Here is a 21,476-nt window from a genome sequence, read left to right as displayed (position 1 = left end):
GTCATCAGTAAAAACTGCCTCCTTACACAGCATCTGCTTAACATCAAAAGAACTTTGTAAGAAAGCCGGGAGTGGTGGTATACCCCTATAATCCCAGTACAGGAGGCTGAGGCAGAAGGACCCCATGTTCAAGATCAACTTGGAATCAGGATATCAGTTATGGCATCAGGGCACAGACCTTGTTGTCTCAAAACCAAACCACCTAGTGGGTATCAATGGCTCACACATGTAACTCTAGTTACTTGGCTAGGTTGAGGATGGTAAGATTATGGTTCAAGGTCAGCCCAGATAGAAGTCAGCACAACCCCATCTCAACCTATCAGCGAATGTAGTGGGGCATGCCTGTGGTTCCACCAATGATAGGAATGTTAGTCAGACTGCAACTCAGAATGGGTCCAGGTGTGAGGCAAGACCTCTATCCTGGAAATAACCAGTCAAAACAGGGCTGGAGGTCTGGTTCCACAGCATCACCACAGTCTAGCAAGCTTGAGACCCTAAAACCCCACTATTGCCAATAAAAGAAAAAAACAGCCAGGTGAATTGTAATCCTAGCTACTCAAGAGGCTGAAATCTGAGGATGGAGGTTCAAAGACAGTGAGATTATTCTCTCCAATAAACCACCAGAAAACTGGAAATGGAGCTGTGGCTCAAAGTGGTAGAGCACTAGCCTTGAGCAAAAGAACTCAGGGACAGCAGCCAGGCCCTGCGTTCAAGCCCCATATCTGACAAACAAACAAAAAACAACTTTGAATGAGCTCAAGAATCCCAAAGAGACACTTAGGCTAGCTTGGGGTTACTGTCAAGTATAACATGACAACTGTAATTTTCAGGGGTAAGATGCAAAAGGGGTCCACAAAAAACCCTCATGAAGGAAATAATTCATAATGCCTTCCTCAGGGTACGTAATTATCAAGCCTGCTAAAGAAAAATGCAAATTCTAAAGCTAGTCAAGTTGGTACATACCTGTCTGTAATCCCAACTACCTTCTAGATAAAAAATATTAAAGCCAAAAGGACTGGAGTATAAGGCAAGAGTACTTGCTTAGCAAACTAAAAACCTCAGAATAAATCCCAGAGTACAGTCCAAAAAAGCGCCAATTCTAGGTTACTCTTAACAAGTAACCCAGCTGATGCTCTGAAAAACACTTGGTTATTTGGAAAGAGCCCCTTTCTTACTGAGTTACTTCCCTGAGTTACTTCAAAGACTTGCAGATGCCACCTACAGTATGTCCCAGTCAAATCGAGCGCTTTGAGGTGGAGGATGGAAGAGAGTCGCACGGGAAAGCTGATCTGATGGAAGTTGCCAAACCCACGTGGGAAGGAGAGGTGAAAGGATCAGTGAGATTCCCATTTCACCACCAGCCGGCGCTTAGGTGGGTTTTCTTAGGCCGGAAGCCGGCCAGGTCTGGTGATTATAGATGCCCCGTGGAAACCCCAAGGGAGTGGAAGGGAAAAGAGGAACTGAGAACCTCGGATGAAGCAACGTGGAGGCCGTGTGTGTGTGTGTGTGTGTGTGTGTGTACTGTCGTGTGTGTGTACTCTGTGTGTGTGTACTCTGTGTGTGTGTGTACTGTCGTGTGTGTGTACTCTGTGTGTGTACTGTGTGTGTGTGCGTGCGTGTGTGTACTGTGTGTGTACTGTCGTGTGTGTGTACTGTCGTGTGTGTACTGTCGTGTGTGTGTGTACTGTCGTGTGTGTACTGTCGTGTGTGTGTGTACTGTGTGTGTGTGCGCGCGTGTGTGTACTGTGTGTGTACTGTGTGTGTGTACTCTGTGTGTGTGTGTACTGTGTGTGTGTACTGTCGTGTGTGTACTGTGTGTGTGTGTGTACTGTCGTGTGTGTACTGTGTGTGTGTGTGTACTGTGTGTGTACTGTGTGTGTACTCTGTGTGTGTGTGTACTGTGTGTGTGTGTGCGCGCGCGCGTGTGGGTACTGTCTTCCCGCGGGGTGGAGGAAGGGGAGGGCTGGGCCGAAGTCATGCTGGGCCCTTATAAGGAGGCGACACGCTCGGGTTCGTCCGACTCCGAACTGCCCCGCTACCCTTGGCCCCCTCAACCTGACCTCTAACCTGGGGGCACCCCCAGCCTATTCTCACTTAAGATTTGGGGTGTTTTGTCCAGACACCACCTCTCGGCACGCTGGGCGGGATACTATCTCCCTCCCGCTCTCCTCCCCGGCCTTGGCACCTCAGCCCTCGGCTCGGACCCTGCTGGCAAACCCCAGGGGCAATTCCCTCCTGGGCCCCGGGCCCTCGGCCTCCTTGCACGGGTCCGGAGCCCCACGCGTCCTCTGGGGGCCCCGACCCGGGAGAAAGCCCCTGCGCGCTCGTCCTCCGCAGGGCGCTCCCGCCAGCTCCCGTGCTCCGGACCCCGGCCGGGCGGGGGTGCCCGCGGTCCCCCTTCGGGACTCACCTTGGAGCCGCTCGTCCCGCCGCCGTCCTTAGCCCGGTACGGCGTCCGGGAGAACTCCTCCAGCAGCTCCCCCAGCCCCGGCTCCGGCGGCGGCGGGCTGCCCGAGGAGGCAGAGGTCCCCGCCGAGGCGGCGGCGGCGGCCCTAGCGCCGGCCATGGCCCAGCCCCCGCGGCCCCTCAAGGCGCCTCAGCCCAGCCCATGGCACACGGCGGCACCGACTCCGACTCGGGAAGCTCCCAAAACCGCCCCAGCCGCCGCCTTCTTCTCCCACTTCCGGCCCCGCCCCAACTCGCCGGATGTTTACTTCGGATGTAGCCAATCAGAGCCCAGGAATCGCGCCCTGCCCACGAAGACCGGCCCTCCCCTGACGCGGAGCGTTCCGAGTGGACTCGCGGAGGGGAACGCCGCCCCTGGCAGAGGCCCGCGCTCCGCCCTTCGGGGTTTCCCCTGGGGAAGCCGGGCTGCTCCAGTGGGGCTGCCGGCGGGAGAGGGCAGCCTGGGAGCTAGTAGGAACGGAACCGTGGCGAAGAACCCGGGAGAGTGGGATAAACCATTACGGAGAGAGGAGGGAACCAACAGGGCTAGCAGCCAAATTAACCGTAATAAATAATATTAAGACAGCATTGCGTAAAGCTCTTTTCCAGGGCTCCCGACCACGCAGCGCATCACCCCACCAACTCTGCTCTCCTTTTCTTTTTAATAGCCTTACTCGCTTTCCATTTTGGCAGACTATGTTAAACATCTACAGAAGTGGAGATGATAGTTTAATGGTCCCTCGTGTATGTACTTACGGGCTCAAGCAACACAGGCCCATCGCTCCTGTTTAATCGAGCCTGCCCAGCCCAGGAATTATTTTAAATCAAACCCCATCCGCCACATTATATCATCTGTGAATGCTTAAGTATTTGCCTCTAACAGATTAGCTAATAATAAATAAAAAATTTTAAAAAGCCAGGCGCCTGATGGCTCACACCTCTAATCCTAGCTACTGAGGAGGCTGAGGTCTGAAGATCCTGGTTCACAGCCAGAAGAGTAGAAGATGCCTATGACACTCTTCTTTCCAGTTAACCAGCAAAATATTCAATGTTCCTTAAATAGTGGAGTGCCAGCCTTGAAGAAAAAAACAAGTAAGAGGGCAAGGTCCTGAGTTCAAATTCCAGGACCAGGGCGAAAAGGAAAAACGGGGGGGTGGAGGGGAGTACATGTTCACAAGGCCATTTAACAACCCTAACAGCAAGATTGATACTGTTCCTTAATGGTGTTAGGAAAATGGAGGAGAACAGAAAAGGTATAGGCCAGACCCCTTTAGCAACGGCTAGGATTGTTCATTGCCAGGGAGGGGCATAGAGCTTCCTGCGGTGTGGAGGTTGTGAAAGGGAATAGATTTTGGGGTGGGCTATATAGGGCTTAACAAGGAAGCAGAAAATATGGGCTATGGTCTCTTGGGGGCTCAGGGCAGTGTCCTTGGCCAAGCCTACAGTGGAATGCTCCACCTGGAGTGAGGGGAATTTCAGCTGAGCCCATGTCCAAATGGCTTGTCTGAGGGCAAGCAGGTGAGCAAGCACCTGGTGCTTTGCTTGACCTAGGGGAATAAAGCAAGAGACAGTCCATCACATATGATCCTCATAACCAATCTGTGTTGCATTTTTCTCAGACAGTTGAAATTACTTTGTACTTTTGATGAACATTTTATTGAGGTACTATATATATATATTATATTATATATATATATATATATATATATATATATATATATATATATATATCAGCACCCTTGTAACCAGCACATGCTGGTTACACTGGACCAGCCAGAATGTTTCAGTTCCCCAATACCAGTTCTTTAATCAAATTATAAACCACGAGACAAAGATAGTTCTGGAATGAACCTGTTTCTTGCATGACAGACAAAAGAAAATTACTTGAGCCAACAGTACTAATGAAGAACCAAAGACTATGTGTGCAGAAGAAATTGCTCAAAGGGTCCAGACACCTGTCTCTTCAAGGTCTGGGTTGTCATCAGTTGAGAGCAATGCATTAATGGCTTTGCCTCACTAGGGCAGGGCATCTGGTGTCTGTGTTACCTTTTAATTGCTGTGGGAAAGTCAGGTCAAAGGAGGACATGTTTATCCTGACCCACAGTTGCAGGGTTTCAGGCCATGGTCACTGGGCTCTGTGGTTTTGGGGTGTTGGTGAGGCAGAACATCATGATAAGGGACTCGTGGCAGAGCAAAACTGTTCATGGAAGCCAGGGAGAGGACAAGACATAGCTCCCAAGGGAAATGTCCCAAATTACCCACTCCATTCAACTAGACCATCACCTCCCAAATGCCCATCAAATGATGAACCCATCACTGGTACATCCATTGATACGGCCGTCAGAGCCCTGAAGATCCTATCACTTCTCTAAAACCTGAACATTGCTGAAGGGGGTGGGGCCACACCATAAGAGTGCTTGAATGCCTTTTCCTAAATATTACTTGCAGAGTTGAGATGTTTCCATTGGCAGTCTGACATCATTGGGATTTGCAGTACAATGAGGCGTACTGTCTCAAAAATGTTAGTTTGTGGAGATGAAGATCTAGGAGGTGCCATGGTCCATTTAGCTATCAGTTGGTTGTCAGAGGTCACTATGGGCTGGTGCTGATGGCTCACACCTGTGATCCTAACTACTCAAGAGACTGAGATCTAGGGGCTGGGAAGGTGGCTCAGTGGTAGAGTGCTTGCCTTGCATGCCTGAGGCCCTGGGTTCGATTCCTCAGCACCACATACGCAAAAAGAAAAAAGCCAGAAGTGGCACTGTGGCTCAAGTGGTAGAGCGCTAGCCTTGAGCTGAAGAGCTGAGGGACAGCGCCCAGGCCCAGAGTTCAGGCCCCACAACTGGACCCCCCCCCAAAAAAAAGAGAGACTGAGATCTGAGGATTTCAGTGCAAAGCCAGGCCAAGCAAAAAAGTCCCTGAGACTCTTATTAGCCAAGAAAATATGGAAGTGGAGGTAGAGAACCAGCCTTAAGCAGAAAAAGCTAAGAGACATCACACAGGCCCTAACTTCAAATCCCACTAGCATAGAAAAAGACAAACATAAATAAATAAAGTGGTATGGTGTTCATACCTGTAATCTTAGCATTTGAGAGGCAGGAGAATATGGAATCTGAGGCCAGGCTAGGCTACGTAGTGAGACCATGGTCTCAAACAAAAAACATCATGACTATCAGCCAACCAGTTGGCTAAGTTACAGGAAATGTAAAGCTCAAAGTGTAGTGTTGTCAAATCATAGTCATTTTGATCCTAATTAAAATACTCATCTACTGGCAGGCATAGTAACACATCTACACATCTATAATCTCACACCACAGAGGATGAGACAGGAAGATGGAGAGTTTGAGGCCAGCCTGGGCTTCACACTGCAACCCTATCTTTAAGGAAGCAACACAAAATGCACACCCAAACAACAACAAACCCAAACTAAGACCTCATTTTCTTTTTTTTCTTTTTTTTTTTGGGGGGGGGTCCGGTCGTGGGTCCTGAACTCTGGGCCTGGGCGCTGTCCCTCAGCTCTTCAGCTCAAGGCTAGCACTCTACCACTTGAGCCACAGCGCCACTTCCGGCTTTTTTCATTTTGCTTCATGTGGTGCTGAGGAATCGAACCCAGGGCCTCAGGCATGCAAGGCAAGCGCTCTACCACTGAGCCACCTTCCTAACCCCAAGACCTCATTTTCTTACAAGATTCACAAGAGGCCAAAATATACAAATGGAAACACCTGCCAATTCTGTCACTAACCACCTCCTAACCAGGAGAGTACTCTCTTGACTTTTAACTCTAGAGGTTAGCTCTGCCTGGTATTTTATTTATTTATTTATTTAGTTGTGGGGCTTGAACTCTGGGCCTTGGCTCTATCCCTCAGCTCTTCAGCTCAAGGCAAGCGCTCTACTACTAGAGCCACAGTGCCACTTCTGGTTTTCTGAGTGGTTTATTGGAGATAAGAGTCTCACAGAGTTTCCTGCCCAGGCTGGCTTTGAATCATGATCCTCAGATCTCAGACTCCTGAGTAGCTAGGATTACAGGAGTGAGCCACTGACCCCAGCTTCTGCCTGGTTTTAAACTCCAGTCAAATGGAATGACAATATGTGCTTTATTGTGTTTGGCCATTTCCTCTCAACTTATACTGTCTGTTTCTGCATAGTTGAATAGTAGTTCTTCATTCTTGTTGCTGTTCCATTGAATAAATCATATATATATATCCATAATATATACAGAAATAAATATATTGTATATATATTTCCATTTTATGCTATTAAAATAGTGCAACTTTGAATTATTTAGTAGATTTTTTGGCAAGTCTATACAGACATTTCTCAGGCATATATGCATATATCTAGGTAGAATTGACAGGATCAATATAAATATAATTTTACAGCCTAGGCACTGGTGGCTTACACTTGTAGCCTGGGCAGGAAAATCCATGAGACTTTCGTTGTTGGTGGTGGTGGTTGTTAGGTTTGAACTCAGGGCTTGTCCCTGAGCCTCTTTGTGCTCAAGGCTTGTGCTCTACCACTTGAGCCACAGCATCACTTCCAGTTTTTGAGAGGTTAATTGTAGATAAGAGTCTCACAGAGACTTTTCTGCCCAGGCTGGCTGCAAGCTATGATCCTCAGATCTCAGCCTCCAGAGTAGCTAGGATTACTAGCAAGAGCCACCCACTCTGGCTGTGAGACTCTTATCTTCAATTAGCTACTCAGAAAAAATCTGAAATGGCACTGTGGCTCAAGTGGTAGAGGGCTAATCTTGAGCGAAAGAGCTCAGGGACAGCACCCAGACCTGAGTTCAAGCCCCATGACTGGCCAAATTAATAAATAAATAATTTTTCTGCAACTATGAGCATTCCAGGGGCTCTATGTCCTTTCTATTGTGGGAAGTTTTAGTTAAAGCAGCTCTGTGGGAATGTAATGATACCTTATGGTGCTCTTTTTTTTTTTTTTTTGCCAATTCTGGGGCTTGAACTCAAGGCCTGGGCACTGTTCCTGAGCTACTTTTGCTCAAGAGCAGCACTCTACTACTTGAGCCAGTGTCACTTCCAGCTCTTTCTGTGTATGTGGTACTGAGGAATGGAACCCAGGGCTTCGTGCATGCTAGGCAAGCACTCTACCACTAAGCCATCTTCCCATCCCCTGTGGTGTGCTTTAAAAATCAATTTTAGTAGCATGCCAGCAGCTTATAAGTGTCATCCTGGCTACTCAGGAAACTGAGATCTGAGGATCGCAGTTCAAAGCCAACCTGGGCAACAAAGTTCTTGAAAACCTTATCTCCAATTATCCACCCAAAAGTTAGAAGTGGAGCTGTGGCTCAAATGGTAGGCAAAATGCTAGCCTTGAGTTTAAAAGCTCAGGGAGAGAGCTCAAGCCCTGAGTTCAAGTCCCAGGACTAGCACACACACACACACACACACACACACACACACACACACACACACACACACACACACACACACACACACACTCAATCAACCAAGCTATTGATCAATTTTACTCTTTTTTTTTTTGGGTCCAGTCCTGGGGCCTGAACTCTGGGCCTGGGCACTGTCCCTCAGCTCTTCAGCTCAAGACTAGCGCTCTACCACTTGCGCCACAGCGCCACTTCTGGCTTTTTTTCTTTTTGCTTATGTGGTGTGAGGAATCGAACCCAGGGCCTCAGGCATGCAAGGTAAGCGCTCTACCACTGAGTCACTTTCCCAGCCCCAATTTTACTCTTTTAAACTTTTGTTCTTTTTTATATTTTTACTGTTACCTTGACTGGCCTTGAACTTCTAGACTATACAATCTCCTGCCTCAACCTCCCAAGTAGCTGGGACTACAGGCATGTACCACTGCACCCAGCCAAAAGCAGTTTTGTTTATATAGAGTACATGCAATAAAATGCACTCACTTGGTCCATGTGACGAGTGAAGCCAAATTATAAAATCACCTCCATAATCACGATTTCAAACATTTGTATCAACCCCTCTCAGGATGTTCCCTGAAGTCTCCTCTCGGCCAACACCACGCATCCCTGTCCCCAGCAACCAGTGATTTGCTTTCTGTCACTAGACATGTCTATAAACGGAATCATACAATGTGTACTTTCTGCATCTGGCTTGTTCAGCAGAGTTAATTTTGGTTTTAATTTGCATATCCCTGATTAATGAAGTTAATCACCTTTTGCTACATTTATTGCTAGTTTGAATATAACTTTTCATGTGAATGCCTTTTGCCCACTTTTCTACTGACTTGTTAGTTTTTGTTGTTTTTTTTCTTTTTTACTGATTTGTAGAAGACATTTGGATATTCTAGATACAAATTGAAATACATAAATTGCAAAGAGCGGGGCTGGGAAGGTGGCCCAGTGGTAGAGCGCTTGCCTTGCATGCATGAGGCCCTGGGTTCCATTCCTCAGCCCCACATGAGCAAAAAGAAAGCCGGAAGTGGCACTGTGGCTCAAGTGGTAGAGCGCTAGCCTTGAGCTGAAGAGCTGAGGGACAGTGCCCAGGCCCAGAGTTCAGGCCCCACGACCGGACCCCCCCCCCCAAAAAAAAATTGTCCAATCATTCTGTGGCTGCCTTCTCACCCTTTTTTGGAGGTGGGGATGGTATTGGGGTTTGAACTTAGGATGTACATACTCCAGGCAGGCACTATTATTATTATTTTGTTTGACAGTCCTGGTGCTTGAACTCAGGGCCTGGGCGCTGTCCCTGAGCCTCTTTGTGCTCAAGGCTAGCACTCTACTACTTGAGACATAGCACCACTTCCAGCTTTTTCTGAGTAGTTTATTGGAAATAAGAGTCTCATAGACTTTTCTTCCTGCCTGGGCTGGCTTCAAATCGTGATCCTTAGATCTCAGCCTCCTGAGTAGCTGGGATTACAGGCATGAGCCACTGGCACCTGGCTTATTTGAACCTGTTAAATATTTTTATTGTTATTATAAAGGTGATGTACAGGGCTGGGAAGGTGGCTGAGTGGTAGAGCGCTTGCTTTGCAAGCCGGAGGCCCTGGGTTCGATTCCTCAGCACCACATAAATAAAAAGAAAAAAGCCGGAAGTGGCGCTGTGGCTCAAGTGGTAGAGCGTTAGCCTTGAGCTGAAGAGCTGAGGGACAGCGCCCAGGCCCAGAGTTCAGGCCCCACTACTGGACCCAAAAAATAAAAAATAAAATAAAGGTGATGTACAGAGGGGTTACATTACATAAGCCAGGTAGTGAGTACATTTCTTTTTGGACAATGTCACCCCTGCCCTTGCTGTCCCCCAGTTTTTCCCTCCTGTCCTCACCCACACATTGTATGCTTCAATTTCCTTGTAGTGTCTAGTGAGACCACTGCTGCATTTGTCCTTGAACCCTTTTTGCTCTTCTGAGGTGGCTCTCCCTTTTTGTCTGGGCTGGCAGGATCAACACCTGATTTCACTTCCTGCTGCAGCTGGTGTGGCAAGAATGTTCCTCTATGCCCAGATATTGGTTGAGATGGAGTCTTGCAAACATTTTTCCAGGGCTGGCCTGGACTCACAATCCTCCCGAGCTTTGCCTTCTGAGTAGCTGGGAAAATAGGCATGAGCCCCTCCACTGTGCCTGGCACCTTCACACAGTGTCTCCTCATGTGCCTTTTGGTAAACAGTAGTAGGTTTTATTTGTTGTTGTTTGAAAAGTAGTTGCTTTTAATGTAACACAATTCACTCACCGTTTTTTCTTTTTCTTTACATTTTTCCTTATTCTGTGTGTGTGTGTGTGTGTGTGTGTGTGTGTGTGTGTGTGTGTGTGTGTGCCAGAACTGGAGTTTAAACTCAAGGCTTTCTACTCTCGCTTTGTTTCTCCTATACTCACGGCTGCCGCTCTACCACTTGAGTCACACCTCCCACTTCTTGCATTTTTGCTGGTTAACTGTGGATAGAATCTCATGGGGTTTTCTGTCTGGGCTGTTTCCCAACCTCAGTCCTACAGTTCTCAGCCTCCTGAGTAGCTAGGATTACAGGTATGAGCCACTAGTGCCCGGCTCTATTTTTTTTCACCCTCTTTTGTTGTTGCTGAAGAAAAAAAAAAAACGGAATCATTTTTGTGTAGAATTTCTACTTTTTTGCATGGCTTTTGCTTCTGATGGTGTTGCTCTTGTTTCTCTATCCCCTGTGGAGTTCTGACAGCATCCTTCCCGCTAAAGGACAGAGCACATTCAGAAGTGATACTTGGACATCACAGGGATCCTGTGGCAGGTGCTTGTGGGCGGCTCACGCCTGGAATCCTAGCTACTGAGTAGGCTGAGATCCAAGAATCTTAAGTTTGAAGGCTGCCTGCCCAGGAAAGTCTATGAGACTCTCATTTCTAGTTAGCAAAAAGCTGGAAGTGGTGGTGTGGCTCAAGTGGTAGAGTACCAGCCTTGGGTAGAAAAGCTAAGGGACAGTGCCCAGGCCCTGAATTCAAGCTCCATATTGGCACAAAGGAGGAAGAGAAAGAGAGGAGAAAGAGAGAGAGAGAGAGAGAGAGAGAGAGTGTGTCAATCAAGATCTTTAACTGAATTACTCTAATTTCTTTCCTTTGACAGCATAACATCAATATTCCAAGAATACATTTTCAGTAAGCTATGATTTTATACGCATTTATTTTATCCTGAAAATCTCATATCCTAATATCATTAAAATAATTACCTAATTACCTACTTGGTGTATCTTATTATATAGATTAGTTCTGGAGTAATAATACTATGGCTACCAGATTAACATATTATTGCTGGGCATAATGGCTTATACCTGTACTCCTAGCTACTCAGGAGGCTGAGATCTGAGGATCATAGTTCATAGCCAGCCCAGGCAGGAAAGTCAATGAGACTCATCTCTAATCACCAGAAAACTAGAAGTGGTGCTGTGGTTCAAAGTGGTAGATCACTAGCCTTGAGCAAAAGAGCTCAGGGACAGTGCCAAGGCCCTGAGTTCAAGCCTCAGGACCAAAACAGAAAAAAAGATATTATTAATCAGTAATATGATTGTTAAATTCATTTTCGTTTGCTTTGTATTTCTTTCTTAAGGTATATTCCACTGAGTGTCTCATTCATCCAGGAATGGTAATAGAAACCTGTAATCACAATACTCAGGAGACTGAGGTAGGAGGATCTTGGATTTGAGGCCAGCCTGGGTTATATAGTAACACTCTCTAGGGGAAAAAAGTTGTCTATTTGAATAATTCTCCAACTTGATACACTGTGAGGTTCATTTGTTGAATTTTCTTTTTCTCTTCTTTTTTGCAGTTCTAGCATTTCAGCCTTGTGCTAGCCAAGCATTCTGTGACAAGAATCACACCACCAGTCCCATTTGCTTTCATTATTTTTTCTCTTGTCTTTGTCCAAACTAGTGTCATACTTACTACGATTCTATTGAGTTGCCAGGATTACAGGCATGAGCCACCACACCTGGCTTCTTTTATTTCATTTGCTCCCCCCTCACACACACACACACACACTGTATTCAGAGACTGACAATCTTTCTAGAAGTACAGATTATTAGTTTTGACTGGAACTGCTCCAGTCTTCCAACCCAGGGCTAGAGAGATGGTGAAATATATATTTGGTCTTTGCCCCAGTTTCCTGGCACATAGCTACTAAAATTCCTGAAATTGCTAAAACCCTAATGCTCTCTTTGTATACTGATGAGCTGACTTGTGGTGTGCAGCTCTTAAGTAGCAGCTTCAGGACTGGGGCTGGTTACCAGGAAGATCGGAGCAGGATGAGAAGTTTGGGCCTTGCAGCTTTATCTCCCAACCTCCAGGGAGGGAAGAGGTTAAGGATAAGTTGGTCACCAATGGCTAACAGCTTAATCCATCATGCCTATGAAATGATACCTGCATAAAACCCTCAAAGGACAGGCTTCTGAGGAGAAGCTTCCTGAACAAGGGCAGGCCCATTGGGCACCCCCGCATCACGGTATCCTTGGCAACAAATGGTACTTGTGAATTGATTTGATTACACCTCTTTTTTTTTTTTTTCTTGTCGATCATGGGGTCTGAACTCTGGGCCTGGGCGCTGCCCCTCAGCTCTTCAGCTCAAGGCGAGTGCTCTACCACTAGAGCCACAGCGCCACTTCTGGCTTTTTCTGCTTAAGTGCTGTTGAGCCTCATGCATGTGAGGCAACCACTCTAGCACTGAGCCACCTTCCCAGCCCCATTACAACTCTTTGAGGGAGGGGATTCTTGGCTCATAGTCATTGGATCCTAAACACAAGGGAACACCCCAGGGCCTTGTGATTAGCTTTGAAAATGGGCGGGGGTGGGGGTGGGGGTCGGGGGTGGGTATAGTTTTGAGGAACTGAATCTCCACTTGGGGGAAGTCTGACATGATCTCCAGATAGCCTCAGAAAGTCAGTCCGCTGGTGCGTGTCCTTGCTAGGCCTGCAGGGAGCCCCTCCCTCCTCACCCCTCACTGGAGGTCAGAGCAGTCTTCCGTGTTGATCGGGATTGTGGAAAGAGGGCAAGAGGAGCTTGTTGTTTCTCTATTCACCCAGCTTCTTAATCTTCTGGTTTGAATCAGATCTCACTCAGACACCTACAGGGCTGATTAAAATGGACGACGCTGGGCCTCCCCTCTGAGTTTCTGATTCCGATGGGGTGGGGGCGCCCGAGGCTGCATTTCTGAGACTCCAGGTTGAAAATTGCTGCTACCACACACAGTCCCGGAGGCACTTATTTGGCTTCATCAATATCGGATGATGGGCAATTTGTGTCTCCAGAGTCTGCCTCGTCCCTGCTGAGCAGGACAATAATCCCGGCCTCCCAGGGCTGGCATGTGGTGGAGGCGGTGATGTCAGCAAATCAATTAGCTTGCAATGTAATGGGCAACTGGTGAAACTATCCACGAAAGACTCAATATTAACTGCTCATACGTGTCTAGAATGTCCTCGGACGCCAGGCACCTTGTGGAGCATGATCATAAGGAAACTCATTTTCTCCTTAGTTGAACGACTCTAGTTTGCATTTAGGGACATCAGGCAAGGAGTGGGGTGGAGGAAGGAACAGGGCAGGCAGGAGCTGGGCAGTCTCCGCCACCAAGCAGGCTGAGGCCTGAAGCCATGTTCCTTCTCCAATGCCACACTGCCATGGTGTAGGTGCTAAGTGGGTGGGGATCTTGGTTGGAGCCCTCCTCTCTCTCCCTCCTCTCAGTACCCTGATTATGGGAAAAATCCAGCATGATGGATACAAAAAGAAGCTTGTGTGTGTGTGTGTGTGTGTGTGTGTGTGTGTGTGTGTGTGTGTGTGTGCCAGTACAGGGGCTTGAACTCAGGGCTTTGTGCCCTTATATGTCTTTTTTAGTCAAAGCTAATAATACTCTGCCACTTGAGTCACACCTCCACTTCCAGCTTGTTAGTGGTTAATTGGAGATAAGAATCTCAGAGACATTTCTGTCCTAGCTGACTTCTTTTTTCTTTTCTTTTCTTTTTTTTTCTTTTTTGTGGGTCATGGGGCTTTAACTTGGCCTGAGTGCTGTTCCTTAGCTCTTCAGCTCAAAGCTAGGGCTCTACCACTTGAGCCACAGCGCCGCTTCCAGTTTTTTCTGGTGATTTATTGGAGATAAGAGTTTCATGGCTTTTCCTGCCTGGGCTGGCTTTGAACTGCAATCCTCAGATCTCAGCCTCCTGAGTAGCTAAAATTACAGACATGAGTTCCAGCACCCAATCTGATACAAGCTTTGTTTAAAGGACAGATTTTGTATGTGTTGTGCGTATGTGTGTGTGTGTGTGTGTGTGTGTGTGTGTGTGTGTGTGTGTGCGTGCTAACTTACTGGGGCTTGAACTCAGCCTGGATGCTGTCCCTTAATTTTTTCATTCAAGTCTAACCCTACCATTTGAGCCACAGCCCTACTTCCAGCTTTTTTTTTTTTTTCTGGTTAATTGCAGATAAGAGTCTTGGATTTGTCTGCCTGGGCTGACTTTAAACTGTGATCCTCACACCTCAGTCTTCTGAGTAGCTAAGATTACATGAGCCAATAGCACCCAATTACAAGGATAGATTTTTGGGGGGGGGGTCTGTCATGGGGCGTGAACTCTGGGCCTGGGCGCTGTCCCTCAGCTCTTCAGCTCAAGGCCAGTGCTCTACCACTTGAGCCACAGCACCACTTCTGGTTTTCTAGTAGTTAATTAGAGATAAGAGTCTCATGGACTTTCCTGCATGGGCTGGCTTTAAATCGTGATCCTCAGATCTCAGCATCCTAAGTAGCTAGGATTACAGGGGTGATCCACCAATGCCCCCAAGGATAGATTCTTGATCCCCACCTCAGGTCAGGATCCTGCACATTCATGGGGCTCCCCAGGGGATTTTGATACATGGCTTAAGCACATGCACACTAGAGAGAAACTCACTCATTAAAATTTGGTAAGGGGGGCTGGGAAGGTGGCTCAGTGGTAGAGTGCTTGCCTTGAATGCATGAGGCCCTGGGTTTGATTCCTCAGCACCACATAAGCAAAAAAGAAAAAAAGCCAGAAGTGGCGCTGTGGTTCAAGTGGTAGAGCGCTAGCCTTGAGCTGAAGAGCTGAGGAACAGCGCCCAAGCCCAGGGTTCAGGCCCCATGACTGGACCCAAAAAATATATAATAAATAGATAAATAAATAAATAAATAAATAAATAAATAAATAAATAAATAAAATTTGGTGAGGGTCTGGGAATGTGGCTTAGGGGTAGAGTGCTTGCCTAGCATGGATGAAGCCCTGGGTTCTATTCCTCAATACCACATAAACAGAAAAAGCCTGAAGAGGTACTGTGGCTCAAGTGGTAGAGTGCTAACCTTGAGAAAAATGAAGCTGAGGGACAGTGCCCAGGCCTGAGTTCATAGACTGACATAAATAAATAAATAAATGGTGGGCTAAATATACTAGTGGGGTAGTAAGAAGGGAAGGTGAGATTAGTGGGCATTCCCAAATGAACTCAATCATTTTAGCTCCTACAGTATTAAACTCTGTTCTCCATTATTGCAAAACAACAAGACAACCTTGAAATAATCAACTTAAAAAGAGGAAAGGTCCATCTTGGCTCACAATTTTGGCAATTTTAGCCCTTGATTGGTTGGTTCATAATGTGTGGGTCTGCTGAGAAACAGCACATCATGGTGGGAGCACTTTCCAGAAGAAGCACATTCCTCCTGTCAAGAAGAAAAAAAAAAAGAAAGAAAAAGAAAAGAAAAAAAGGTAGAGTAGACCAGAATGCGACAATCTTCACAATGACCTATAACCTTCCATAGGCCCCACCTCTTAAAGGTTCCATGACCTTCCACTAAGGACCAAGGACTAAGGACCAAACCTTTAATTATGACCCTTGGAGGACCTTTATCTAACCCACAGCAAATTGGGACACGTAGCCACCCCAGGGACTGTGCCCAGGGACTCGGGTTCAGCTTTCTGCCTCCTAGCCCTGCTCTTCACTCAGATGGTTCCTGAAAAATCATTTTAGGTCCTTAATTCTCCTCATGCCACATTTTCTTTAGTTGTTCTTTGTTTTCTCTTGGTACCAGGCTTAAATTCAGATCCTTTCGCTCACTTGACTTGCTTGCTCACAGCTGGCACTCTACCACTTGAGTCACACTTCCAGCTCTGCTTTTTTTGCCAGTTAATTAGATATGGGTGTAGAGGTATGGCTCGAGTGGTTAGAGCACCAGCCTTGAGCAAAAGGACCTAGCAAGAATGCAAGCCTCACATCTGAGGGAAGCTAGGCGGAGGACACAGAATCAAAGGGAAACAGGGGAAAACATACAACAGAAGGGCCATCAGCTGCACTGGACATTGATGAAAGTGAACTAAGCAACTCAAGAAAGCGATGGGAGAGAGGAAATGAGAGGAAAAGAGGGAATAGCTCACACTAAGCAAAAGGAAAGGAATGTACATATCACCCGATTTGGAAGAAATCGTTGTATTGTCAGAGCTCCAAGAATTCACAATTTTTTTTTTTTTTTGGTTCGGTCGTGGGGCCTGAACTCTGGGCCTGGGCGCTGTCCCTCAGCTCTTCAGCTCAAGACTAGCGCTCTACCACTTGAGCCACAGCACCACTTCTGGCTTTTTTCTTTTTGCTTATGTGGTGCTGAGGAATCGAACCCAGGGCCTCATGCATGCAAGGCAAGTGCTCTACCACTGAGCCACCTTCCCAGCCCAGAATTCACAAATTTTATAGATCATAATGATGACAATTTGCCTCATGAAGGTTAAAATGTGTCTGTGACTTTAAGTATCACTATTCCACAATATTGTGAAATTTGTTAAATTTATGTAATCACTTAATTTCAATTAAAAATTATAAAAATAAAAAGAATGCAAGCCTCTGAGCTCAGGCTCCAGTATTGCCTTCCCACCAAAAGAACAAAACAACACCTAATGTATATATAACAAAAAAATGAATGTATTTCTTCACTAGTATAACTTGAGTGTTGGAGACTTTAAATCCCTCAAACCCACATAACTAGACTTAATTTTCCGGCAAGGGGATGCCGGCATGTCAACAGTTAATAAATCAATCATCGACTAATTAATCAAGCATGTTGGAATGTTCCTCTTTGGGCAGGCACAGGGACAGGAAGCCAGTGTTGGCCAAGGCTGGAAAGATCCTTGAGCTTTGAAGGGAAGGCAGAGGGTGAACAACCCATCCAGGGGGTGAAGGGCTGGGGAAGAGAAGTCTAGGTCCTGGGGCAATGTGTGACTCTTCTGGAATCCCATCTAGAAAGTCTAAGCCAGGAGGCCAAGCTCTCCAGAGGATATCTTCCCCCAGGACACTTGCCTCAACCCAAGTGGGAACTAACTCTGGCCAGCCTGATGTGTGTCCTCAATTTCATATTGCCAAACAACAGCCAAGGCAGCCTAGTGGGATTCCACTCATATCGCTGCGAATCAAGGACTTACCTTTGGATTACTTAACCAGGTTTCCGGCCCAGTTCAGATGACTTTCCTGATCCTTAAGTGTGATTCTTACCAAACCCCTGAGATGCAGAGAAGAGAAGCAGAATGGCCTCCTACAAAGCGCCCAAACCCCAGGCTCATACAGACCTAGCAGGGCTTGCTTCTAGGCTGTGTGGCTGTGACCACAGTTCTGTTTGCTGAGCCTCAGTGGGGTGCTGGCATCTAGTGTCACTGTGTCATTGAAGGGATTAAAGGCTGTAATGGTTGGCTTTTTTTTTTTTCCTGGTCTGGCCTGGTGCCATCCCTCAGCTCTTCAGCTCAAGGCTAGCACTCTACCACTTGAGCCACAGTGCCACTTGGGTTCTTTTTGTTTTTTTTTGTCAGTCATGGGGCCTGAACCCTGGGCCTGAGCACCCTCAGCTCTTCAGCTCAAGGCTAGCGCCCTACAACTTGAGCCACAGCGCCACTTCCAGCTTTTTCTGCTTATGTGGTGCTGAGGAATCGAACCCAGGGCCTCATGCATGCAAGGCAAGCACTCTACCACTGAGCCACCTTCCCAGCTCCACTTGGGTTTTTTTAGTGGTTTATTGGATATAAAAGTTCCCTGGGGACTTTCCTGCCCAGGATGGCTTTGAACTGTGATCCTCAGATCTCAGCCTCCTGAGTAGCTAGAATTAGAGGCATGAACCACCAGTGCCTGGCACTTTTTTTTTTTTTAATGCTGGCCCTGGGGCTTAAACTCAAGGCCTGGCACTGTCCCTGATCATTTTTTGTTCATGGCTAGTACTCCACCAATAGAGTCATAGCTTCACTTTTGGCTTTTTGGTGTTTAATTGGAAATGAATCTCATGAACTTTCTTGACTGAGCTTGCTTTGAACCATGAACCTCAGATTTCAGCTTACTGAGTATCTAGGACTGAGTATCTAGGTGTGAGCCACAAGTGTCCAGTGGCAATAATGTAGTTTAAGGATCCAATGCAAGGCAGGCAAAAACAAATGTTTTCCTTTCTTCCCTCCCTCCCTTCCTCTCTCCCTCCTTTCCTTCCTTCTTTCCTTCCTTCCTTCCTTCCCTCCCTCCCTACTTCCTTCCTTCCTTCCTTCCCCCTTTTCCCTCCCTCCCTCCCTTCCTTCCTTCCTTCTTTCCCTCCTTATTCCTTCCTTCTTTCCCTCCTTCCTTCCTTCCCAGTAGTACTAAGGTTTCCTTGGGTCTTGGGCTAGCTAGGCAGTCGTTCTACCACTTGATCCATGCCTCCAGTCTTTGCTTTAGTTATGTTTCAAATGTTCCATGTCTGCCTAGGCTGGCCTGACATCTTCTATTCCCACATAGCTGGTATGACAGGTGTGTACCCCCAGACCCAATGTTTTTTTTTGGCTGAGATGAGATCTTGTGAACTTTTTGTCCCACTGAGACTGTGATACTCTTGCTCTCCACCTCCTGAATAGCTAGGATTATAGATGTCCGCTTAGCTTCCTTTGTTCTTTTCTTGTGGCATAAAATAATTACAAAATAAAGACTTACAAAGGAAATTGGCTTTTGCTAGAGGTAGAGTCTAAAAGACTTATTACAATGGTTGGAATAGGCCAGACTCAGTGGCTCATGCTTATAATCCCAGTTATTTAGGAAGTGGAGCTTGGGAAGATTGACGTTTCAGGCCAGAATGGGCAAACAGTTATCAAGACCTCATCTCAACAAATAAGCCAGGCTGGGCCTCAGTGACTTATGCTTGTAACTCAGAAAAGTCCATAAGATGCTTTTCTCCAATTAAGCACCAAAAAAAAAAGCCAAAGTAGAGCTATAGTTCAAGTGGTAGAGCACCAGCCTTGAGCAAAAAAAATAAGGGACAGCTGCCAGGCCCTGAGTTCAAGCCCCAGGATTGTCATACACACAAAAAAATAACCAGTGAAGAACAGGACTGGAGGCATGACTTAACAAGAAGAATAAATGAGGGGCTGGGAAGGTGGCTCAGTGGTAGAGCGCTTGCCTTGCATGCCTGAGGCCCTGGGTTTGATTCCTCAGCACCACATAAGCAAAAAGAAAAAAACCGGAAGTGGCACTGTGGCTCAAGTGGTAGAGCGCTAGCCTTGAGCTGAAGAGCTGAGGGACAGCGCCCAGGCCCAGAGTTCAGGCCCCATGACCGGACCCCCCCAGACGAAGAAGAAGAAGAAGAAGAAGAAGAAGAAGAAGAGGAGGAGGAGGAGGAGGAGGAGGAGGAGGAGGAGGAGGAGGAGGAGGAGGAGGAGGAGAAGAGATACTGAGTTCAAACCCCAGTACCACTTAAAAAAAAATGGGACCAACCAGTAATACAACATGGCTGAACTCCAAACATATTAGTCAAGTGACTCAAAAGGGTGCATATTAATGTATGCCACTTAGGTGACATTATATAAACGGTAGGAAATAAATAGTGGCCCAGGGCCCGAGTGGAATGCAGTGACGGTGGGGAATTTGGGGATGATGGAATTGTTCCGAACTTAATTACAGTGGTTACACAACCATGTATGTTGCTCAGTGCTGAATAGGGTGTATTTTACTGTAGCTAAATTATACCTCAATAAACCTGACTAAAACATTACACATTAAGGGGCTTTAAATAGAAGTTGCAACTGAAAATAGTCAACGATGATAATGAAAATGGAAGAGTATTGTATTCAGATCCATTTCTGGGCAGGAGTAGAGATCTCCATGTATTTCAGCTCTTCTGTTAATTATGCATGTTTTTAAAATGCAAGGGTAGACACAAATGATAGGAATAAAATTCAGGCACTTCGGCTTACCACCAGTAATCTATGTTAGAAATCAATGCTCTGAGCCAGTGGCTCACACCTCTCATCCTAACTACTCAAGAAGCTGAGGATTATGGTTCGAAGTCAGCCGAGGCAGGAAAATCCGTAAGACTCACATCTCCAATTAACCACCAAAAGAGCTGGAAGTGGAGCTGTAGCTTGAGTGGCAGAATGCTAGCCTTGAATGAGCTTCTTTTGCTCCAGGCAAGCACTCTACCACGTGAGCCACAGTGCCACTTCTGGCTTTTTCTGTGTATGTGGTACTGAGGAATCAAACCCAGGGCTTCATGCATGGTAGGCAAATACTCTACCACTAAGCCACATTCCCAGCCCTAATTTATTTTTTGTGCCAGTCCTAAGGACTTGAACTCAGAACCTGAGTGCCTGTCCCTGAGCTTTTTTGCTCAAGATTAGTGCTCTTGAGGTTGGAGGCTTGGCTCAGTTAGTAGCGCACCAGCCAGTGAGCAACGTGTCAGGTACTGAGTTCGACTCTCAGTCTCACAGCAACAAGAAAAGAAAAACGAAAAAGAAATGAAAGGATAGCGCTCTACTACTTGAGCTATAGCGCTACTTCCAGATTTTTGAAGAAAAGAGCCTCACAGACTTTCCTGCCTGTGCTGGCTTCGAACTGTGATTGGTCCATTTTCTTCTCGGGCTCCTGTTCCCCATCTGTAAAGTAGGAGAGAATGTAGAAGAAGACATTCCTGGGCTTCCAGCTCAGCATCCTGGCATAGCTTTCAGAAGACACCAGAACACGATCTCCAAAGACAGTGGATCTGAAAGCCAGACCCGCTGAGTACCCTGCGCTCAGGCCCCATGTAATTGAATTCATGTGACTTTGAGTTCTCCACATGTGGAATTTCATGGACCCCTAATTTCTTTTCTTGAAAACTGGGATTGAAGCTGGATGCTGGGGGCTCACATCTGTAACCCTAGCCACTCAGGAGGCTGAGATCTGAAGATCACACTTTGAAGTCAGCCCTGGCAGGAAAGTCCATGAGACCCTTATCTCCAATAAACTACTCAGAAAAAAAAACAGAAGTGGTGTTGTGGCTCAATGGTAGAGCACTAGCCTTGAGCACAGAGGCTCAGGGATAGCACCCAGGCCCTGAGTTCAAGCCTCACAACCCCCCTTTCCCTCCCCCTCCCCCACAGAGGATTGAAACTAAGGTGCTTGATTCTTTTAAGGACATTAAAACAAATGGCTCCCATCAGCTATCACCACCTTTCCTTCCCTTCCTTCCTTCCTTCCTTCCTTCCTTCCTTCCTTCCTTTCTTTCTTTCTTTCTTTCTTTCTTTCTTTCTTTCTTTCTTTCCTTCTTTCTTTCCTTCTTTCTTTCCTTCTTTCCCAGTCATGGGTCTTGAACTCAGGAACTCTCTGTGCTCAAAGCTAGTGCTCCACCACTTGAGCCA

At 46.7% G+C, this 21,476-nt stretch overlaps 1 protein-coding gene across 5 annotated transcripts in view; it reads right to left on the bottom strand.

Moving 5' to 3' along the window:
• The window catches only part of LOC138822677 (phosphatidylinositol-3,5-bisphosphate 3-phosphatase MTMR14), a 49,450-nt gene extending 46,769 nt beyond the window's left edge, over nt 1-2,681 (bottom strand). For all 5 annotated transcript variants that reach the window (XM_070015478.1, XM_070015480.1, XM_070015479.1 and 2 more), the window contains exon 1: nt 2,411-2,681. In XM_070015478.1, coding sequence (XP_069871579.1) covers nt 2,411-2,566 — 156 coding nt within the window. In that variant the 5' untranslated portion in view covers nt 2,567-2,681. The remainder of the gene's footprint in view (nt 1-2,410) is intronic.
• Nucleotides 2,682-21,476: the final 18,795 nt, after the last annotated feature.

Source organism: Dipodomys merriami, unplaced genomic scaffold (genome assembly GCF_024711535.1).
Source record: "Dipodomys merriami isolate MVZ:Mamm:240054 unplaced genomic scaffold, mDipMer1.0.p SCAF_114, whole genome shotgun sequence".
NCBI classification, from domain to species: Eukaryota; Metazoa; Chordata; class Mammalia; order Rodentia; family Heteromyidae; genus Dipodomys; species Dipodomys merriami.
The sequence above is the reverse complement of the archived record's forward strand: the minus strand, read 5'-3'. Positions and strand labels throughout refer to the sequence as shown.